Source organism: Heloderma suspectum, chromosome 12, assembly GCF_057233095.1.
Source record: "Heloderma suspectum isolate Gila_16-S chromosome 12, 16-S_ref, whole genome shotgun sequence".
NCBI classification, from domain to species: Eukaryota; Metazoa; Chordata; class Lepidosauria; order Squamata; family Helodermatidae; genus Heloderma; species Heloderma suspectum.
This window is the reverse complement of record NC_139469.1, coordinates 35,612,747-35,630,829: the sequence shown is the minus strand read 5'-3', so window position 1 is coordinate 35,630,829 and position 18,083 is coordinate 35,612,747. Positions and strand designations below refer to the sequence as shown.

Below are 18,083 nucleotides of genomic sequence, written 5' to 3'. Positions count from 1 at the left end.
ATGGTCCCACGCTGCGGTCTGCTACCGCGCACCACCTTCAGGAGGACTGTGGTGCCCTCCCTGTACTGGGCCTGCAGGGGGAACGGGCCTGTGCTGCCGCAGAGAGCAGAGGCGGAGCCAGCGCGCTCCTCTGCGGATTTCCGGAGCAGCCAGCTGCAGGGTGGGCCTGCCTGTCCTTCACAGCACACTGGTGGGAGGAGCCTGTGGGGACAGGGACAGGAGCCAGCAGCCCAACTGGGATGGGGAAGGCGGGCCAGGTGGGCTCTCCTTCACGCTGAAGTCAGGGACAGTGGCAGAAATCAAGGTATCCATGGACAGGATGGCTGGTGAGTGGCTGGCGGGGAGCAGCTCAGCTGCGGCTCTACGCTCGCCAGTGGGGAAGAATATGCTGAAGGCGTACAGGAGGCTGGTGTGTGAGCGCTGGCTGCATCACTCGCGGACTCCACCTCATTGTGAGGGGTTGGGGAGAACGTGGCCTTCCATGTGCCGCCACCTGCTCCCTGATTGATGCGTGTTAGAAGATAGCAGGAGATCAAGGGCAGTTGGATGCCGTGGGAGAAATGGGTCACGTTTGGGGCTCCCTCTGCACCGTATGATTCGGGGTGTGGGGATGAGGCAGAACCCGACATCTCTGATGTTGGAGTGCATGGCAGAGCAGGAGCGGACAGTGCATGGGGTGGCAAGGCAGGGGGGGTATTGGGTGCCAGGATGCTATCGAGGCATCAGTGGGATGTCACCCTGTGGCTGGTGGTGCTCCTAGAGGCCTTTCTGGATGCCACCAAAACGCTCAGCTCCAGCACGACCCTCCTAAGTCGGGTGATCCTGTGGCCAAGCACCGAGGTCAGCACATGGCCGTGTGTTGCTGGGGGACCCAGGGCTGGTGTCCCATGCTTGAGAGCAAAGGGGTGTGTCATGATCCAGCCACTGAAGAGGGGCATAACGGACCACTTGAAGCCCTCGTGTTGGGAGAGAGCACCCACGATGGCCACCCTGTGCAGCGCCAGCAGTGGCATAAGGTGCCAGGCTCTGTGGATGGAGAAGGTGCAGGAGGCCCAGACCAAGAAGCAGCCGGAACAGGGGAGGAGGGCCTCACCCCTTTCCACACCACCCCCAGCAGCAGAGGCCCCTCCTGAGAGCCGCGCAGCGGGGTCGGGCAGATCTGGCGCCGGCGCCCTGGGGTCCGCGAGCCCCTAGCTGCCAGGGTGACCCGCCAGCGGGCGAGGCCGGTGGAGGAAGCCGTGGCGGCGCCGTGGCGCGCGGGGCAGCAGCCAGCCGGGGTGGCCGGCGCGGCCCGAGAGCTGCTGTCTTGCCCCGCCCAGCGCCCTGAGCGAGCGGCCGCTTTCCGGGCAGGCAGCGCGGCGCCCAGCGGTGCACTCGGCCGCCGAGCGCGCGGGCAGCTGCTCTTCCGCAGAGTCCGCGCCCCCGCCTCGGCCCCCGCCTGCGCGAGGCGCCCCCGGCTCTCGCGCCACCCGCCGCTCCCCCCCCGGCCGGGCTTCGCTTCCCTGCGCGGCGCCCCGAGCCCGGCCGGGCGGCTCCCCTCCCGCTCCTCCTCCGCGGCGGCAGCTCAGCGCCCACCCTCACGACGCCTCTCGCCGCGCCCGCGCCGCCTTAGGAGGGGCCTGGCGCCCCCGGGCCGCAGGAGCGGGCCCAGGGCCTCGCCTGTGCCTGCCCCGCCGGCCTGCTCGCCCCGCCGGCGCCGCCCGCTCCGCTGCCCCGCTGCCGCAGCGGGGAAGGGCGCCCGGGGCGCCGAGCCCAGCACGTGCCGCCTCCAGCGGCGCGAGCCCCTGCGCGGGACCAGGGGCGCGGCAAAGAGGCCTTCCCGAAGGCGCGGGCGCGACCGCGCTCCGCCTCTCGCTCCCGCGCCGCGCGCCTGGCGGGCCGAGCTCGGCTGCCTGCGCCGCCTCAGCGCCGGCCAGGGAGGCCTCGCTCCCGCCCCGCCGCCTTCCGCGCCCTCGGGCTGACGGCGCGCGAAAGCTCGCCGCCGCGGGCCGGCCCGGACCGCAGGCAGAGCGCCGCCGGGCCGGGCCGGGGCGCCGCCGCCGCGCGCCGGCTTTGCTCCTGCTCCCCGCGGCGGCGCCCGTCTGGGCGACGCTGCCGCCGGCGCGGCCGCCTCGTCCGCGGCCCCCTCCGGGCTGGCGCCGGGGGACGCCGCGCCCTCGGGAGGCGCCCGCTGCCCCGCCCGCGGGGGCCGGCTCGGCGCGGCTCCGGCGAAAGGCGGCGCGGCGCTCCCGCGACTGGCCAGCAGCGGGCGCCGGGAGCCGGCGCGAGGCGCTGCTGTGCGGGTCAAGCCGCTCGCGGGGCTCGTGGCCCGGCCGCTCCGGGGGCCGCCGCGCGAAGCCGCGTGGCGAGGGCTGGAGGCAGCTGAGCGGGAGGGCGCCGCCGTGCGCTGCCGCGGGGCGCTGCCGCCTTGGCGGGGCCGGGTGGCTTCGCGCGGGACGGGCAGGCGCCTAACCCGGGCGGCCGGAGGCCGTGGCGGCCGCGCCCCTTGCCGGGGACGCGGGCGGGGCGCTGCGGCGCTGCCGCGCTCCTGCCCGGCTGTGGGTTTCCGCGCAGCTCACCGGCCGCTGGGTGCCCAGACGCTGGCTGGGCGGGCCGTGGCCTGACCCGGCAGGGCTCTTCGCGCGTCCTCGGCAGGCGGAGGCCGGGCCGCACGGGGGGCAGTCAGAGGTCAGGGCCCTGTTCTTCAAGCAGATGCTGAGCCATAAGAGGACCTGGCCTCGTGTTCCATGACCGCCAAGCTTGTTCAGGGGTCTTCGGTGAGGGACTTTGTCGAAAGCCTTCTGGAAGGCCAGGCAAGCAGCGTCTACCGGAACACCCTTGTCTGCGTGTTTACTGACACTCACAAAGAACTCAAAGGTTTGTGAGACAGCACTTACCTTTGTGGAAGCCGTGTTGATTCTTTTTCAGCGGGGCTTGCCCTTCTGTATGCTTACTAATTTTATCGTTAATAATGCCTTCAACCAGTTTACCCAGAACAGATGTTAAGCTAACCAGCCTGTAATTTCCTGGACACCCCCCGGATCCCTTTTTGAAAATTGGTGTTACGTTGGGCATAGAATCATAGAACAGTAGGGTTGGACGGGGCCTACAAGGCCATCGAGCCCGACCCCCTGCGCAGTGCAGGAATCCAGGTCAGAGCATCCCTGGCAGATGGCTGTCCAGCCTCGTCTTGAAGGCCTCCAGCGTGGGAGAGCCCACCGCCTCCCTGGGAATGGGTTCCATTGTCGTATTGCTCTCACAGTCAGGAAGTTTCTCCTGATGTTCAGCCGGAATCCGGCTTCCTGTCACTTGAGCCCATGATTCCGTGTCCTGCACTCTGGGATGATGGAGAAGAGATCCTGGCCTTCCTCTCAGTGACAAGCTTTCAGGTACTTTTATTTGGGTGTGGTTTCCCTGGAAAATTTAGTTGTTTACTACGAGAAGGTGGGGAAATTATTTATAGTTATTTATTTACAGCTATTTACTGTGAGTACAGAATGGGGAGGAAAGAATCAACTGCCCTGGCTTCCTTGTCCTGTTGCTAAGCTTGCACAGTTGGAGACCTATTGAGGGGAGATCCTCTATTCAATGCATTTTTGGAGGAGACAGCAGACACAGGGTAGGTGATTTGGGAAGGCTGTGGCTTGCAAGGTCTGGATCCTTTTCATGGGTGTTTTTTAAAACTTAAATGATATGCTGAGCCCTTGCTTTATTTTGAGAACTGCTCTTTAAGGCCTAAAGCCTTAAAGCTTAAACTGAGCCCAATCTGAAGCTAGCCTGGACTTCTTCCTGCTTTAAGCAGACTCTTATTCTCTCCTTCTAAGCTTGGGGTTAGTTTAAAATATGCAGCTGAGGTTTGTTTGTTTGTTTATTACATTTATTAGCAATCCACCTGGCCACTCTAGGCAGCATACAATACAAATAACAAGCCAAAATACAGCAAATTTACATAATCAACTGAACAAAACAACATTGCTCAAAAACAAAAGCAAACCCCTAACCCACCCCACATGCCCACCTGAACAGCCAGATTTTCAAAGCCCAGCAGAAGCTCATCAAAGAGGGGGCATGGTGGAGGTCACTTGGGAGGGAATTCCACAGAGTGGGGGCTCAGGTTCTTTTCAGACATTCAGGGGTCTTTGTTAATGCAAGGTAAACTCTAGCTGGATCCTGTAAGCTCTAGCTGGATCCCCCCCTGATATTTAGCTCTCTCATTAGTTTGTAAGGGGTTAACCCTTTGGGATTTAGCTGTGCCTTGTTTTGGCTTCAGCTGCTATTTATCCATTTTTAATTGTTACCTGAGGTATTTTAGCAGGGGCTTGCATAACGCAGTGAAGCCATAAGTTATGCTGTGCAGGGCCACCCAAGACGGACAGGTCATGGCAGAGAGTTCTGACAAAGTGTGGTCCACTGGAGAAGGAAATGGCAACCCACTCCAGTATTCTTGCCAAGAAAACTCCATGGAACGTATCACAAGACTAAAAGATATGACGCCGGAAGATGAGCCCCTTAGGTCGGAAGGTGTCCAATATACTACTGGGGAAGAGCAGAGGCAATTTCCAAGTAGCGCCAGAAAGAGTGAAGCGGCTGGGCCAAAGCCAAAAGGACACTCAGCTGTGGATGTGTCTGGTGGTGAAAAGAAAATCCGATGCTGTAAAGAACAATATTGTTTAGGAACCTGGAATGTCAGATCAATGAATCAAGGTAAGCTGGAGGTGGTCAAACATGAGATGGCAAGATCGAACATCGACATCTTGGGAATCAGCGAACTAAAATGGACAGGCATGGGCGAATTTAATTCAGGTGACCATCACATCTACTACTGTGGGCAAGAATCCCTTAGAAGAAATGGAGTAGCACTCATAGTCAACAAAAGGGTGGGAAAAGCAGTACTGGGGTACAATCTAAAAAACGATAGAATGATCTCAGTACGAATCCAAGGCAAACCATTCAACATCACAGTAATTCAAGTCTACACCCCAACCACTGAGGCCGAAGAAGCTGAGGTTGATCGGTTCTATGAAGACCTACAACACCTTCTAGAACTAACACCAAAAAAAGATGTCCTCTGCATCATAGGGGATTGGAATGCTAAAGTAGGAAGTCAGGAAATCACCGGGATAACAGGCAGGCATGGCCTTGGTGTACAAAATGAAGCAGGACAAAGGCTAATAGAGTTTTGCCAAGAGAACACGCTGAAAACACTCTTTTCCAACAGCACAAGAGGTGACTCTACACATGGACATCACCAGATGGTCAATATCGAAATCAGATTGATTATGTCCTTTGCAGCCAAAGATGGAGAAGCTCAATACAGTCAGTCAAAACAAGACCTGGAGCTGACTGTGGCTCAGATCATGAGCTTCGTATCGCAACATTTCGGCTTAAATTGAAGAACGTAGGGAAAACCACTAAACCATTCAGGTATGACCTCAATCATATCCCTTATGAATATACAGTGGAGGTGAGGAATAGATTTCAGGGATTAGACCTGATAGACAGAGTGCCTGAGGAACTCTGGACGGAGGTCCATAACATTGATCAGGAGGCAGCAACTCAATCCATCCCAAAGAAAAAGAAATACAAGAAAGCCAAGTGGCTGTCTGATGAGGCTTTACAAGTAGCTGAGGAAAGAAGGGAAGCGAAAAGCAAGGGAGAAAGGGGAAGATATAGCCAACTGAATGCAGAGTTCCAGAGAACAGCAAGGAGAGACAAGAAGGCCTTCTTAAATGAACAATGCAAAGAAATGGAGGAAAACAACAGAATGGGAAAGACTAGAGATCTCTTCAAGAAAATTGGAGATCTCAAGGGAACGTTTTGTGCAAAGACGGGCATGATAAAGGACAAAGAAGGCAGGGACCTAACAGACGCAGATGAGATTAAGAAGAGGTGGCAAGAATACACAGAAGAACTATACAGGAAAGATCTGAATGTCCCTGATAGCCATGATAGTGCGGTCACTGAACTTGAGCCGGACATCCTCGAGAGTGAAGTCAAGTGGGCCTTAGGAAGCATTACTAACAACAAAGCTAGCGGAGATGACAGTATTCCAGCTGAGCTATTTAAAATCCTAAAAGATGATGCTGTTAAAGTGCTGCACTCAATATGCCAACACATCTGGAACACTCAACAGTGGCCACAAGACTGGAAAAGGTCAGTTTACATTCCAGTTCCAAAGAAGGGCAGCGCCAAAGAGTGTTCAAACTACCATACAATTGCGCTCATTTCACATGCCAGCAAGGTGATGCTCAAAATCCTACAAGCTAGGCTTCAGCAGTATGCGAACCAAGAACTACCGGAAGTACAACCTGGGTTTCGAAGAGGCAGAGGAACTAGAGATCAAATTGCCAACTTTCGCTGGATCATGGAGAAAGCAAGAGAATTCCAGAAAAACGTCTATTTCTGCTTCATTGAGTACGCTAAAGCCTTTGATGGTGTGGATCACAACAAACTGTGGCAAATTCTGAAAGAGATGGGACTAGCAGACCACCTTACCTGTCTCCTGAGAAACCTGTACAAGGGTCAAGAAGCAACAGTAAGAACCAGACGTGGAACAACCGATTGGTTCAAAATTGGGAAAGGAGTACGACAAGGCTGCATATTGTCGCCCTGCTTATTTAACTTATATGCAGAGTACATCATGAGAAACGCCGGGTTGGATGAATCACAGGTCGGAATTAAGATTGCCGGGAGAATTATCAACAACCTCAGATACGCAGACAATACCACCCTAATGGCAGAAAGCGAAGAGGATCTAAAGAGCCTCTTGTTGAGGGTGAAAGAGGAGAGTGCAAAAGCTGGTGTGGAACTCAACATTAAAAAAACGAAGATCATGACATCTGGCCCCATCACTTCCTGGCATATAGCCAGTGTGGTGTAGTGGCAAGAATGTTGGACTAGGAGCTGGGAGATCCGGGTTCTAGTCCCCACTCGGCCATGGAAGCTCACTGGGTGACTTTGGGCCAGTCACAGACTCTCAGCCCAACCCACTTCACAGGGTGGTTGTTGTGAGGATAAAATGGAGAGGAGGAGGATAATGTAAGCCGCCTTGGGTTCCTTGCAAGAGGAAAAAAGGCAGGGTATAAATGGAATAAATAAATAAATAAATAAATAAATGAAGGGGAAGAAATGGAAGCAGTGACAGATTTTATTTTGTTGGGCTCCAAGATCACCGCAGACGGTGACTGTAGCCATGAAATTAAAAGACGCTTGCTCCTTGGGAGGAAAGCTATGGCAAACCTAGACAGCATAGTAAGAAGCAGAGACATCACCTTGCCGACAAAGGTCCGTCTAATCAAATCTATGGTTTTCCCAGTAGTAACGTATGGCTGTGAGAGCTGGACTATAAGGAAGGCTGAGCGCCAAAGAACTGATGCCTTCGAACTGTGGTGCTGGAGAAGACCCTTACGCGTACCCTGGATTTCAGGAAAGCTGATTTTAATAAACTCAGAACAATGATCAGGAAGGTCCCATGGCAAGTGACACTAACGAGAAAAGGAGTCCAAGATGGGTGGGAGCTTTTAAAAAAGGAAATTCCCAAGGCACAATCACAAACAATTCCAACAAGAAGAAAAGGTGGAAGACAACAGAAGAAGCCCGTGTGGCTTCACAAAAAGCTTAGGGATGACCTGAAAACAAAAAAGGACACATATAGGAAGTGGAAAGAAGGCCAAGTAACAAAGGAAGAGTACAGGCAGGTAGCACAGAACTGCAGGGATGGTGTCAGGAAGGCTAAAGCTGAGAACGAGCTGAGGTTAGCGAGGGATGCTAAAAACAACAAAAAGGCTTTCTTCAGCTACGTGCATAGTAAAAGGCAGAGGAAAGAAATGGTGGTTCATCTATTAAATAAGGATGGCAAAACGATAACAGATGACAAAGAAAAGGCAGAGGTGCTCAATTCCTACTTTGGCTCAGTCTTCTCCCAAAAGAGGGTCTATGACCCCCCTCGCAAAGGCGAAGTGCAGGCTGAAGGGGCAGGATTGCACCTTGAGATTGATAGGCATATGGTCAAGGAGCACCTAATTACTTTGAATGAGTTCAAATCTCCAGGGCCAGATGAACTGCACCCTAGAGTCATAAAGGAACTGGCAGAAGAACTCTCAGAACTGCTGTCTATTCTCTTTGAGAAATCATGGGCGACGGGTGAAGTGCCAGATGACTGGAGGAGGGCTAAGGTTGTCCCTATCATCAAAAAGGGTAAGAAGGAGGAACCTGGGAACTACAGACCAGTCAGTCTGACATCAATCCCTGGGAAAATTCTGCAGCAAATGATAAAGCAATCCATCTGTAAGCACCTTGAAAACAATTCAGTGATTACTCGAAGCCAACATGGATTTGTCAAAAACAAGTCCTGCCAGACAAATCTGATCTCATTTTTTGATCAAGTAACACCCCTTGTAGACCGTGGGAATGCTGTAGACATCATATACCTCGACTTCAGCAAAACCTTCGACAAAGTGCCCCATGATATCCTGATGAGCAAACTAGCACAAAGTGGGCTAGATGAAACAACGATCCAGTGGATCCACAGTTGGCTACAGAATCGGACTCAAAGAGTGCTTATCAATGGGACCTTCTCCAACTGGGGAGAGGTAACGAGTGGGGTACCACAGGGCTCAGCCCTGGGCCCAGTGCTCTTCAACTTTGAATGCTGATCAGATTTGCAGATGACACAACCTTGGGAGGGATAGCTAATACTTTGGAAGACAGAAACAAAATTCAAAGTGATCTGGATAGACTGGAGCGCTGGGCAGAAAACAACAGAATGACATTTAATAGGGGTAAGTTCTGCCCCTAGGAAAAAGAAACCAAAAGCACAGTTACAAGATGGGGGATATGTGGCTCAACAACACGACAAGCGAGAAGGATCTTGGAATTGTTGTCAATCACAAGCTGAATATGAGCCAACAATGTGATGTGGCTGCAAAAAAGGCAAATGCTATTTTGGGCTGCATTAATAGAAGCATTGCTTCCAAATCCCGGGAAGTACTAGTTCTCCTCTACTCAGCACTGGTTAGGCCTCATCTGGAGTACTGTGTCCAGTTCTGGGCACCACACTTTAAGAAGGATGCAGACAAACTGGAGAGGGTTCAGAGGAGGGCAACAAAGATGATCAGAGGACTGGAAACAAAACCCTATGAAGAGAGACTGAAAGAATTGGGCATGTTTAGCCTTGAGAAGAGAAGATTGAGGGGAGATATGATAGCGCTCTTCAAGTACTTGAAAGGTTGTCACAGAGAAGAAGGCCAGCATCTCTTCTTGATCATCCCAGAGTGCAGGACACGGAATACTGGGCTCAAGTTACAGGAAGCCAGATTCCGGCTGAACATCAGGAAAAACTTCCTAACTTTTAGAGCAGTACGACAATGGAACCAATGACCTAGGGAGGTGGTGGGCTCTCCCACACTGGAGGCCTTCAAGACGAGGCTGGACAGCCATCTGTCATGGATGCTCTGACTTGGATTCCTGCATTGGACTCGATGGCCTTGTAGGCCCCTTCCAAACCTACTATTCTATGATTCTATGAGTCCCCTGGACTGCAAGGAGGTCAAATCAGTCCATCCTAAAGGAAATCATCCTTGACTGCTCATTGGAAGGACAGATACTGAAGCTGAAGCTCAAATATTTTGGCCACCTAATGCGAAGAGAAAACTCTCTGGAAAAGACCCTGATGCTGGGAAAGACTGAAGGCAAAAGGAGAAGGGGACGGCAGAGGATGAGATGGCTAGATAACATCACTGATGCAATGTTTATGGACTTGAGCACGCTCCGGGAGAGAGCGCAGGACAGGAAGGCCTGGCGTGCTCTGGTCCATGGGGTCACGAAGAGTCGGACATGACTGAACGACTGAACAACAACAACAAGAAAACAACAACAAAAGCAATTCCACTTACCTCGCCCTGGCCCCATGGCTTAACTCGCTTGTTTGCTGAGGCTTTGTCACTGGGGCTCCTCGTGCTCAGGGAGCGGGTGTCAGGATTCCCTTTTGTTTCTGCTGAACTTCAAAAGCCAAATCAAAAACACAGACAAGAGGCTTCTCTCCATGGCTCTTTACTCTTTTACTTCCATGGGTCATACAGATGCAAATTATCAGTAACTCTCAGTCTACAAAGGAAAAGCCTTCAGGGAGTTCAAGGGGAAGCTACCCATGTTGAAAGCTGCCCACCGTTTGAGAAAAGGCGGGCAGGCTATCCTCACTTAAGGGGTGGGGTGGGATCTCCCTCTCTCCCGTGAGGTCTCTACGCGTAGCTGTTCCCGCCGGGCCAATCAGGCAGACTGTCTAAGCTCCGCCCCTGCCACCTCTCTCTCGGCTCTGCGTCTGCGCCTGGCATCTAAGGATTCAGGCTCTCCATGCCCCACCTCTCCCTGTTCGCTATCTCTCACAGGGTTGTGTGAAGAGAAGCCCTCTCCGTCCAGCTGGACTATTGAAAACTGAGGAATCTGTCTCTCCCTGTCTGGAAGAGTCTGGGAACGTCCCTTCCCCACGTTTTGCGGTTCCTCTTCGGACTCTGAGCTGCTCTGCCACTGCCTGTGCTCAGAGGCACCCCTGCCATCGGGCTCCCTTGCAAGCGTGCCTCCTTTGCAGGCTTTTAGGAAAGCCCTGAAAACCTCCTACTTTACTCTGGCCTTCCCATGATTATGTTTTATCTGACTCGGTTGTAGCTGCAGTTTTATGCAATAGGTTTTGTTTTTATGCTGGTGTTTTTAGGATGTTTTTAGGATGCTTGCTACTATTTCTGTTTTTACTGTTTTATTACTGTATCGGTTTTTATTATCTGAGTTTTATTGCTGCATGCCACCTTGGGGGGGCTCCCGCCCTGAAAGGCAGCCAAGAAATATTTTAAATAAATAATATATACATCTGTGAGGGGTTGATGGGGCTTTCCATCTCTTACCCAGCTCCTGTCAGATCCCTCGCTGGATCGATCGCCCAGCCACCCTGTGCCTTCCAGCTCCTGGGCTCATTGAGACTGGCTGTTGCCTTGGACAAAGCAGGAATCGCTCCAAATCGCTCCAAGGGAGTCCACTTAGATTTCTGAGTTGGGCTTCGTCCAGACTGGATGTGCAACTCTAATTCCTGCTCCTTCCCCCCACTTCAGAGGCATATACGCTACACCTCCCTTCAGGAAGCAATGGCCCATTGGCCAGACCTCCTCTGCACCCTATTCAGCTGCTCTGCCATGGAACTGCTACAGGCTGCCGAAGATTTGGGTACACTCATGGTGCTGGCCAGGCACATCATCTCTTTCTGTGACGTGAGAATGTACCCTAGGACATCTCCTGCCACGCTCCTCTGCAGCTGTGTGTGGTCAAGGGAGGCTGTCAGTGATGGGCACCAGGGCTTTCAGGGAAGCTTGTTCTTGGCTTCTCGCTGGGGAGGCCCCTGAGAGGTTTCAGAGGAAATTCAGGGCTGCCCCCAGGGATCATTTGAAAGCCAGCAAATAGCCAGCAGCAACAGCAACGATCACGCAGATGCTCTGCAGATCGGCACCTTAAACTTGAGCCCAGCACTTCGAAATTCAAGGCAGAAGGTGTTGCACAAGTGGGAATGCAATTTCCCAGGCCTGCTTCAGGCTTAATGATGTGTGTGCATGCGCATGTGTGTGCAGGGATTCCTTGGAAGCCAAAGTCTGAGGACAAAAAAAGTGCCTGGCTTTGTCCTGAGGACAAAGCACCTGCTGTGCTACTCACTATCCAGCTCACGGTGGCCCCTCCTTCCCTTTACGGACGCTGAGGCTCGGGCTATGGAGGAACCCCTTGCCCAGAGAGGAGGAAAGCGAAGACTGGAGTGAGAGAGCAGGATGAAGAAAGAGCCCAGCAGCCACAAGACAAGGAAGACAGAAAAGGGCAACAGCAAAGCGGCCACATCTCCGGGCCGGCCTTCCATTCACATGCTAGTCACTGGCTCTTCTTGCCCAGGCACTTGGCTACTATTGAACTAGGGTTGGCGGAGAATTTCTCCCCGAAACTTCGGGGGGCCGAGCGCCAACGTGTTCGGCCCCCCGAACAAGTTTCGGGGAGAAATCCTCCGCACCCCCCCCGCCCCCCGCACCTCCCCGGGACGGGACTTACCTTCGCCGAATGTCCCTCCCGGTGGCGGGTCCGGCCGGCGGTTCGGCGGGTGTTCGAGCGGGGCGGGAGCGGCAGCCGGTCTTTTGACCGGCTGCCGCCGCCACCATTGCAATGAAAGAGAAAAAAACAACAACGCCCCCTGATAGGCTACGTGACGATTCACGTAGCCTATCACGGCTAGATTTGCAAAGTCAGCCGTGATAGGCTACGTCAATCGTCACGTAGACTATCACGGGTGACTTTAAAAAAAAAAAAGTGTGTACGGATAATGGCGGCCCCCATAGGGAGCCGCCATTCGCGTTCCTTATTTGGTCGCTGTAGTCTACGTAAAGATTTACGTAGACTACGGCAAAAATAAGGGCAACGCTATTTGCGTTGCCCTTATTTTCGCCGTAGTCTACGTAAACATTTACGTAGACTACAGCGACTAAATAAGGAACGCGAATGGCGGCTCCCTATGGGGGCCACTATTTGCATACGCGCTTTTTTTTTTTTTTTTTAAGTCACCCGTGATAGGCTACGTGACGATTGACGTAGCCTATCACGGCTGACTTTGCAGATCTAGCCGTGATAGGCTACGTGAATCGTCACGTAGCCTATCAGGGGGCGTTTTTTTTTTTTTTTAAACTTTCGCGTTCGCGGCTGGGCGAGGCGGGAAGCCTCCTCCCTGGCCTGAATTTCGGCCGGGGCGAGGCGGGAAGCCTCCCCCCCGGCCTGAATTTCGGCCGGGCCGAGGCGGGAAGCCTCCCCCCCCCGGCCTGAACTTCACGGGGGGACCAGTGAAGCGCCTCCCCCCCACCGCGAACGTCCTTCGAGGACAGGTAAGTGACTTTCGTCCACCCCTATATTGAACTCCTCACCTGGTGCTTTATGAAAGGGTAATTGTCCGTGCTCCCATGTACTATATTTTGCCTGGGGGGAAGGGGGAAAAAAACAGATGCTTTACCTACCATACAGTAGCTACTTAAAAGTGTTCCAAGTGGCAGTGTGAACAACATCACTGGGGGGGGGGGGGGACGACACACAACAAGGAACTCTGAGCATGCAGCTCAGACCAAGAATTTCATTATCAGAACTGAGCTCAATCCTTTCACACAAAAATCCACTCTTGGTACCTCCCCACTCCGCAAGCCTAATTTAGCGGGGGGGGGGGGTGTTTTTGTTGCTGTCATTGTTAAACAACTGGAAGTCAGAAACCCTTTAAAATCAACTGCAAATTACTGGTGCATCCTGGTCAAACTTCTTCCCAGTGCTCCCTCTGATCTAGAAAGTCTGGCTGCTGGACAGCAATGAGGAGGAGGAGGGGGCTGGATGTAGCCCGTGGGCCACCATTTGGCCACCTGGCCCCTCTGCTGCGAGGCAAAAGCATCCCCAAAGCACATCAAGAGTACAGCAGTGCAAAGCAAGAGGAAGGAAAGGAACGGGCAGCAACATCAAAGTGAAGCAAGTACCCTAACTTGAAGTCCTTTGACCCTATGCGTGTGGGAAGAGAGTGGAGACGTGCAGTGGGCAGAGGTGCACCTCTGAGCACACTCAGCAGCTCGTGCTGCACACCTGAAGCCTGGTCCGAACCCGAGATTGTCAGCTTGGTGTGTCAGCTTAGAGGCAACTGCTGAGTTCTTGGCTACCAGCAAGTGGGATGTGGAAGCGATGCTCGCAATCCTCCCTCCCTCCCAATCCACTGTTGCACATAGCTCAGTCCTTAGTCCTCATGCCCTACAGCCACTAAGCCTAAATATATTTAACTGTAATAAATGCCTGTTCTTCCCCCATTAACCCCACCTCAATTCCCTCACCTTCCCCTGTTGTCTGTTTTGTTTCTTTTTAGATTAAAAGGTCCTTGGCTTAGGGACCCACCTTCTCATTCTTTCTAAAGGGCCTTGTATGTGGGTGGCACTGTATAACTAACTCAATACATTGTGTAAGAAAAAAGTGAGTTTCTAGTCCTCATGGCTGTAGAAATCTTGAAAACTAGTAGGTGTGTCCAGTGAAATGGATGTATATGTATTTGTTAGACATCTATTAAACAAGTTCCCTAGGCATCATATAAATTCAATTAAAAACAATAACAATACAATAACAAAATCCAACAATGAATTCTAATGTTCCAACCCAACATAAAAACCTAACCACAGAAATACCAATGCAGTCAAATACAATAAAATCACAGGAGCTAAGACCACCATCAGTCAAAGGGACTAAAATAACATGGTCTTAAAATGCCTGGGAGAACAAAAAAACAGCGCTGAAAGGACAGCAGTGTGGGCCCCAGACAGGCTTCCCTGGGGACAGCATTCCATAGCTGAGGGGGAGGCACCACCCAAAAGCACCCCTCCGCCACTCTCCAGACCTCAGCTTGTTAGGGCACTCCGAGGAGGCCTCTGTGGATGATCATAAAGCACTGAAGGGAGGAGGTGTTGTGAGAAGTTTTTTAGGTCAAAGCCAGCACTTTGAATCGAGCCTGGAAAGGAATCGGAAGCCAGTGCAGGTAAGAAAAGACGGCTGTCCAGAATCCCTGGTTCCGACTGAAACTCTTGCTGCCGTATTCTGCACCAGCTGAAGCGCTTTGCGCCGTCTTCAAAGGTGGCCATGTCCCAGTAGCCCACTCAGGGTGGATCACAGGACCCAGTGAGGAGGAGGCTGCGCAGGCGCTCGAGTGTGCAGGATGGAGAAGAGGCTTCAAGGCCTTGTGGAGCACCTCTCTCCCCAGGGCTGGCAGAAAGAAAACACGACAGTTTAAAAAATGCGCACTTTCTAAATGGTACATCTTCTGTTTAGTCCTTTGGGTTTGGGCTGTCTCTGCACAGGAAGGGGATCCTTGCTGTTGTTTTGTTTAGCGAAGGAAGGCTCTTCATTGCCTCTCCCACTGCGAACGAGGGCGGCAAAGTTTAGCTTCTGGCTCTCGCCGCCAAGTCATGTTTCCTAATAGGATTTTTAAAAGTTATTGACAGATTCATTTCTGCAAAGTAGCGTGCTACACAATCCTCCCTGCTGGAGCTTCATGGATGATGTGAGAGCTTTCTGAACCTTAAGAATGTTGATGGGGTGGAAATAAATTATTTTATTATTTGTGCATTTAATGCGGTTGGCACTGTATCAGATCGCTGCCGGAGATGGCAACTCATTAAAATAATTGTCAAAGGGAGAAAGACAACTCGGGCTGCTCTACCACCCCCACCCCCTGCAAAACAAGCCTGAGCAGCTGCAAAAATCCCTTCACCTGTCACCTGGAGGGAGACTGTGTTCCCTCTGGGTGTCATGTAACTGTCAGCGAAGGAGCCTCTTCCTTGGAGAGTCTCTGAGAGACTTATCCAGGTGCAGTGGATGAAGTACTGGACTTAGTCATGGGTTCAAATCCCCACTTAGCTATGACACTTGCTAGGTGAATTTAGGCCAGTCACACTGTCAGCCTCACAGGGTTGTTGTGAGGATAATGTGCAATAACCATGACAGATACTGCTGTGAGCTCCTTGGAGGAAGGGTTGGATGCAGGCAGGTTGTAATGAGAATGTAAGAGCCACCTGTCTGGATCAGACCAAAGGCAGCCCAACAGCCTGTCTTGCCCAGCAGGAAGCCATAAAGGCAATAGCCCCCTCCCAATGTGTGTCTCTAGCATCTAGTGCTTAGTGATACACTGCTTCTATACATGGAGGTTCCACAGAACTGTCATGACCAACAGCCCTTGATGGATGTCTCCTCCATGAATGTGTCTAATGCCCTTTTAAAGCCATCTGAGCCAGGGGCCATCACAACGTCCAGCTGCAAATGTCATAAGCTAAGCGTGGTTTTGTGAAGGTCTGCCTCAAATATCCCGCCAGTTGGTTTAATTTAGGGGTTTGGAATTCTGGCCCTCTTGGGACCCCAATTCAGCCCCCCAGCTTCATGAGATAGACACAACCCCGGCCCTTTTCCGGACCCTCGGTCATTTGGTGGTTTCCCAGGTTCTGCTTGTTTCTTTTGCCAGGCTGAATGGCTGCAATGCCTCCACCACAGCTCCGCTCCTGGCAGGAAGAGCTTGACGTTAAGCTGTGCTGGTGTTTTGGCCCTGCCCCTTTTGGCCTCTGGCCCCGCCCCCCTGGAATGTGGCCCCTGAGAGTTTCTCTGAGATGGAATTTGGCTCTTGGGCAGAAAGAGGTTCCCTACCCCCGGGTTTAATGGGACAACTTTGAGTGCTAGTATTGTGGGAGAGGACTGAAAGCCTTTAAAGTGCTGGCTAGTTGCAGATTGGTTAACAGGATGATTAGGGTTGCAGTCCTGTGTACACTTACCTGGAATAAACTCCACTGAATTCAGTGGGACTTCTGTCTGAGTAGATATGCACAGGATTGTGCTGTTAATGTTGTCAGTGGTTAAGGGTTTTTGCTGCAACTACCAAAAAGGTACACAAAAAGGAGGATGTCTGTGAAAGGATGCTCATTACTAAGCACAAAAACAGGAAATTGTGGGTGGCATGAACACACTGACACGGGAGAGCCAGTGTGGTGTAGTGGCAGGAGTGTTGGACTGGGAGCTGGGAGATCCGGGTTCTAGTCCCCACTCGGCCATGGAAGCTCACTGGGTGACTTTGGGCTGTGACAGACTCTCAGCCCAACCTACCTCACAGGGTTGTTGCTGTGAGGATAAAAGGGAGAGGAGGAGGACTATGTAATTCTGTCTTGGGTTCCTTGCAAGAGGAAAAAAGGCGGGATATAAATGCGATAGATAGATGATAGGTAGGTAGATAGATAGATCAATAACGGTGATAAGGCTGGGTAATTCAGTTAAGGCACAGAATGCTCACCTCTGACTTTTCCATCCAGTGGGGGAAAGACTCATTATGTGCCATCTCAGAGTTATATCACATTTCAAGCCCATAGTAGGAGTGACTGCATATGCCTCACTACGAATTCAACCCTACGGAGGAGTCAAACCAGGGTGCCTCCTCCCCCCACGCCTGCTTGCCACACCTAGGAGCCCTTGGCAATGGCCTGAAGAGCCAATATAAAAATGGACCTCGATGTGAGAGAAGCAGAAACATGTTTGCGGATGGTATTGTGCTCTTTCTTGCAGACCCACAGTCATCTACCCCTGAAGACAAACTTGAGCTACAATATCATGGAGCAGTTGCAAGTTTAAAAGTTGATTATTCCAAATCGGAAATACTTCATTTAAACATATTCCCAGGAAGCCAACAACAAATTGGGGACATCTCAGGGCTATCCTTAAGCTATAAATAAAATACCAGGGAGTAAATATTCCTAAGAATTTAGGTAAACTAAGCAGGTTAGAGCTTCTCCACATGGGGATTTTATCCTGCTCTTGAGGTTGGTTACTCATGTAAGTTTGCAGGTCCTTTAGATGATGTCATAGAATCATAGAACAGTAGGGTTGGAAGGGGCCTACAAGGCCATCGAGTCCAACCCCTGCTCAGTGCAGGAATCCAAGTCAGAGCATCCCTAACAGATGGCTGTCCAGCCTCGTCTTGAATATCTCCAGTGTGGGAGAGCCCACCACCTCCCTAGGTGACTGGTTCCATTGTCGTATTGCTCTGATAGGAAGTTTCTCCTGATGTTCAGCCGGAATCTAACTTCCTGTCACTTGAGCCCAGTGTTCCATGTCCAGTACTCCGGGATGATCGAGAAGAGATCCTGGCCTTCCTCCCTGTGACACCTTTCAAATACTTGAAGAGCGCTATCCCGTCTCCCCTCAGTCTTCTTTTCTCAAGCCTAAACATGCCCAGTTCTTTCAGTCTCTCCTCATAGGGCTTTGTTTCCTGTCCCCTGATCATGTTTGTTGCCCTCCTCTGAACCCTCTCCAGTTTGTCTTCATCCTTCTTAAAATGTGCCCAGAACTGGACACAATACTCCAGATGAGGCCTAGCCAGTGCTGAGTAGAGGGGAACTAGTACCTCCTGGGATTTGGAAGCTATGCTTCTATTGTTGTTCAGTTGTTAAGTCGTGTCCGACTCTTCGTGACCCCATGGACCACAGCACGCCAGGCCTTCCTGTCCTCCGCTCTCTCCCTGAGTGAGCTCAAGTTCATGCTTCTATTAA

General features: G+C 52.2%; 1 protein-coding gene across 1 annotated transcript; it reads left to right on the top strand.

Moving 5' to 3' along the window:
- The first annotated feature begins 546 nt into the window (after nt 1-546).
- Nucleotides 547-12,039, top strand: LOC146336823 (uncharacterized). Its single transcript, XM_084817888.1, has 5 exons — nt 547-1,041; nt 1,137-2,856; nt 3,242-3,368; nt 3,457-3,598; nt 10,879-12,039. The coding sequence occupies exons 1-2, from the start codon at nt 547-549 to the stop codon at nt 1,959-1,961; spliced, it is 1,320 nt and encodes a 439-aa protein (XP_084674014.1). The 3' UTR covers nt 1,962-2,856; nt 3,242-3,368; nt 3,457-3,598; nt 10,879-12,039.
- The last annotated feature ends 6,044 nt before the right edge of the window (nt 12,040-18,083 follow it).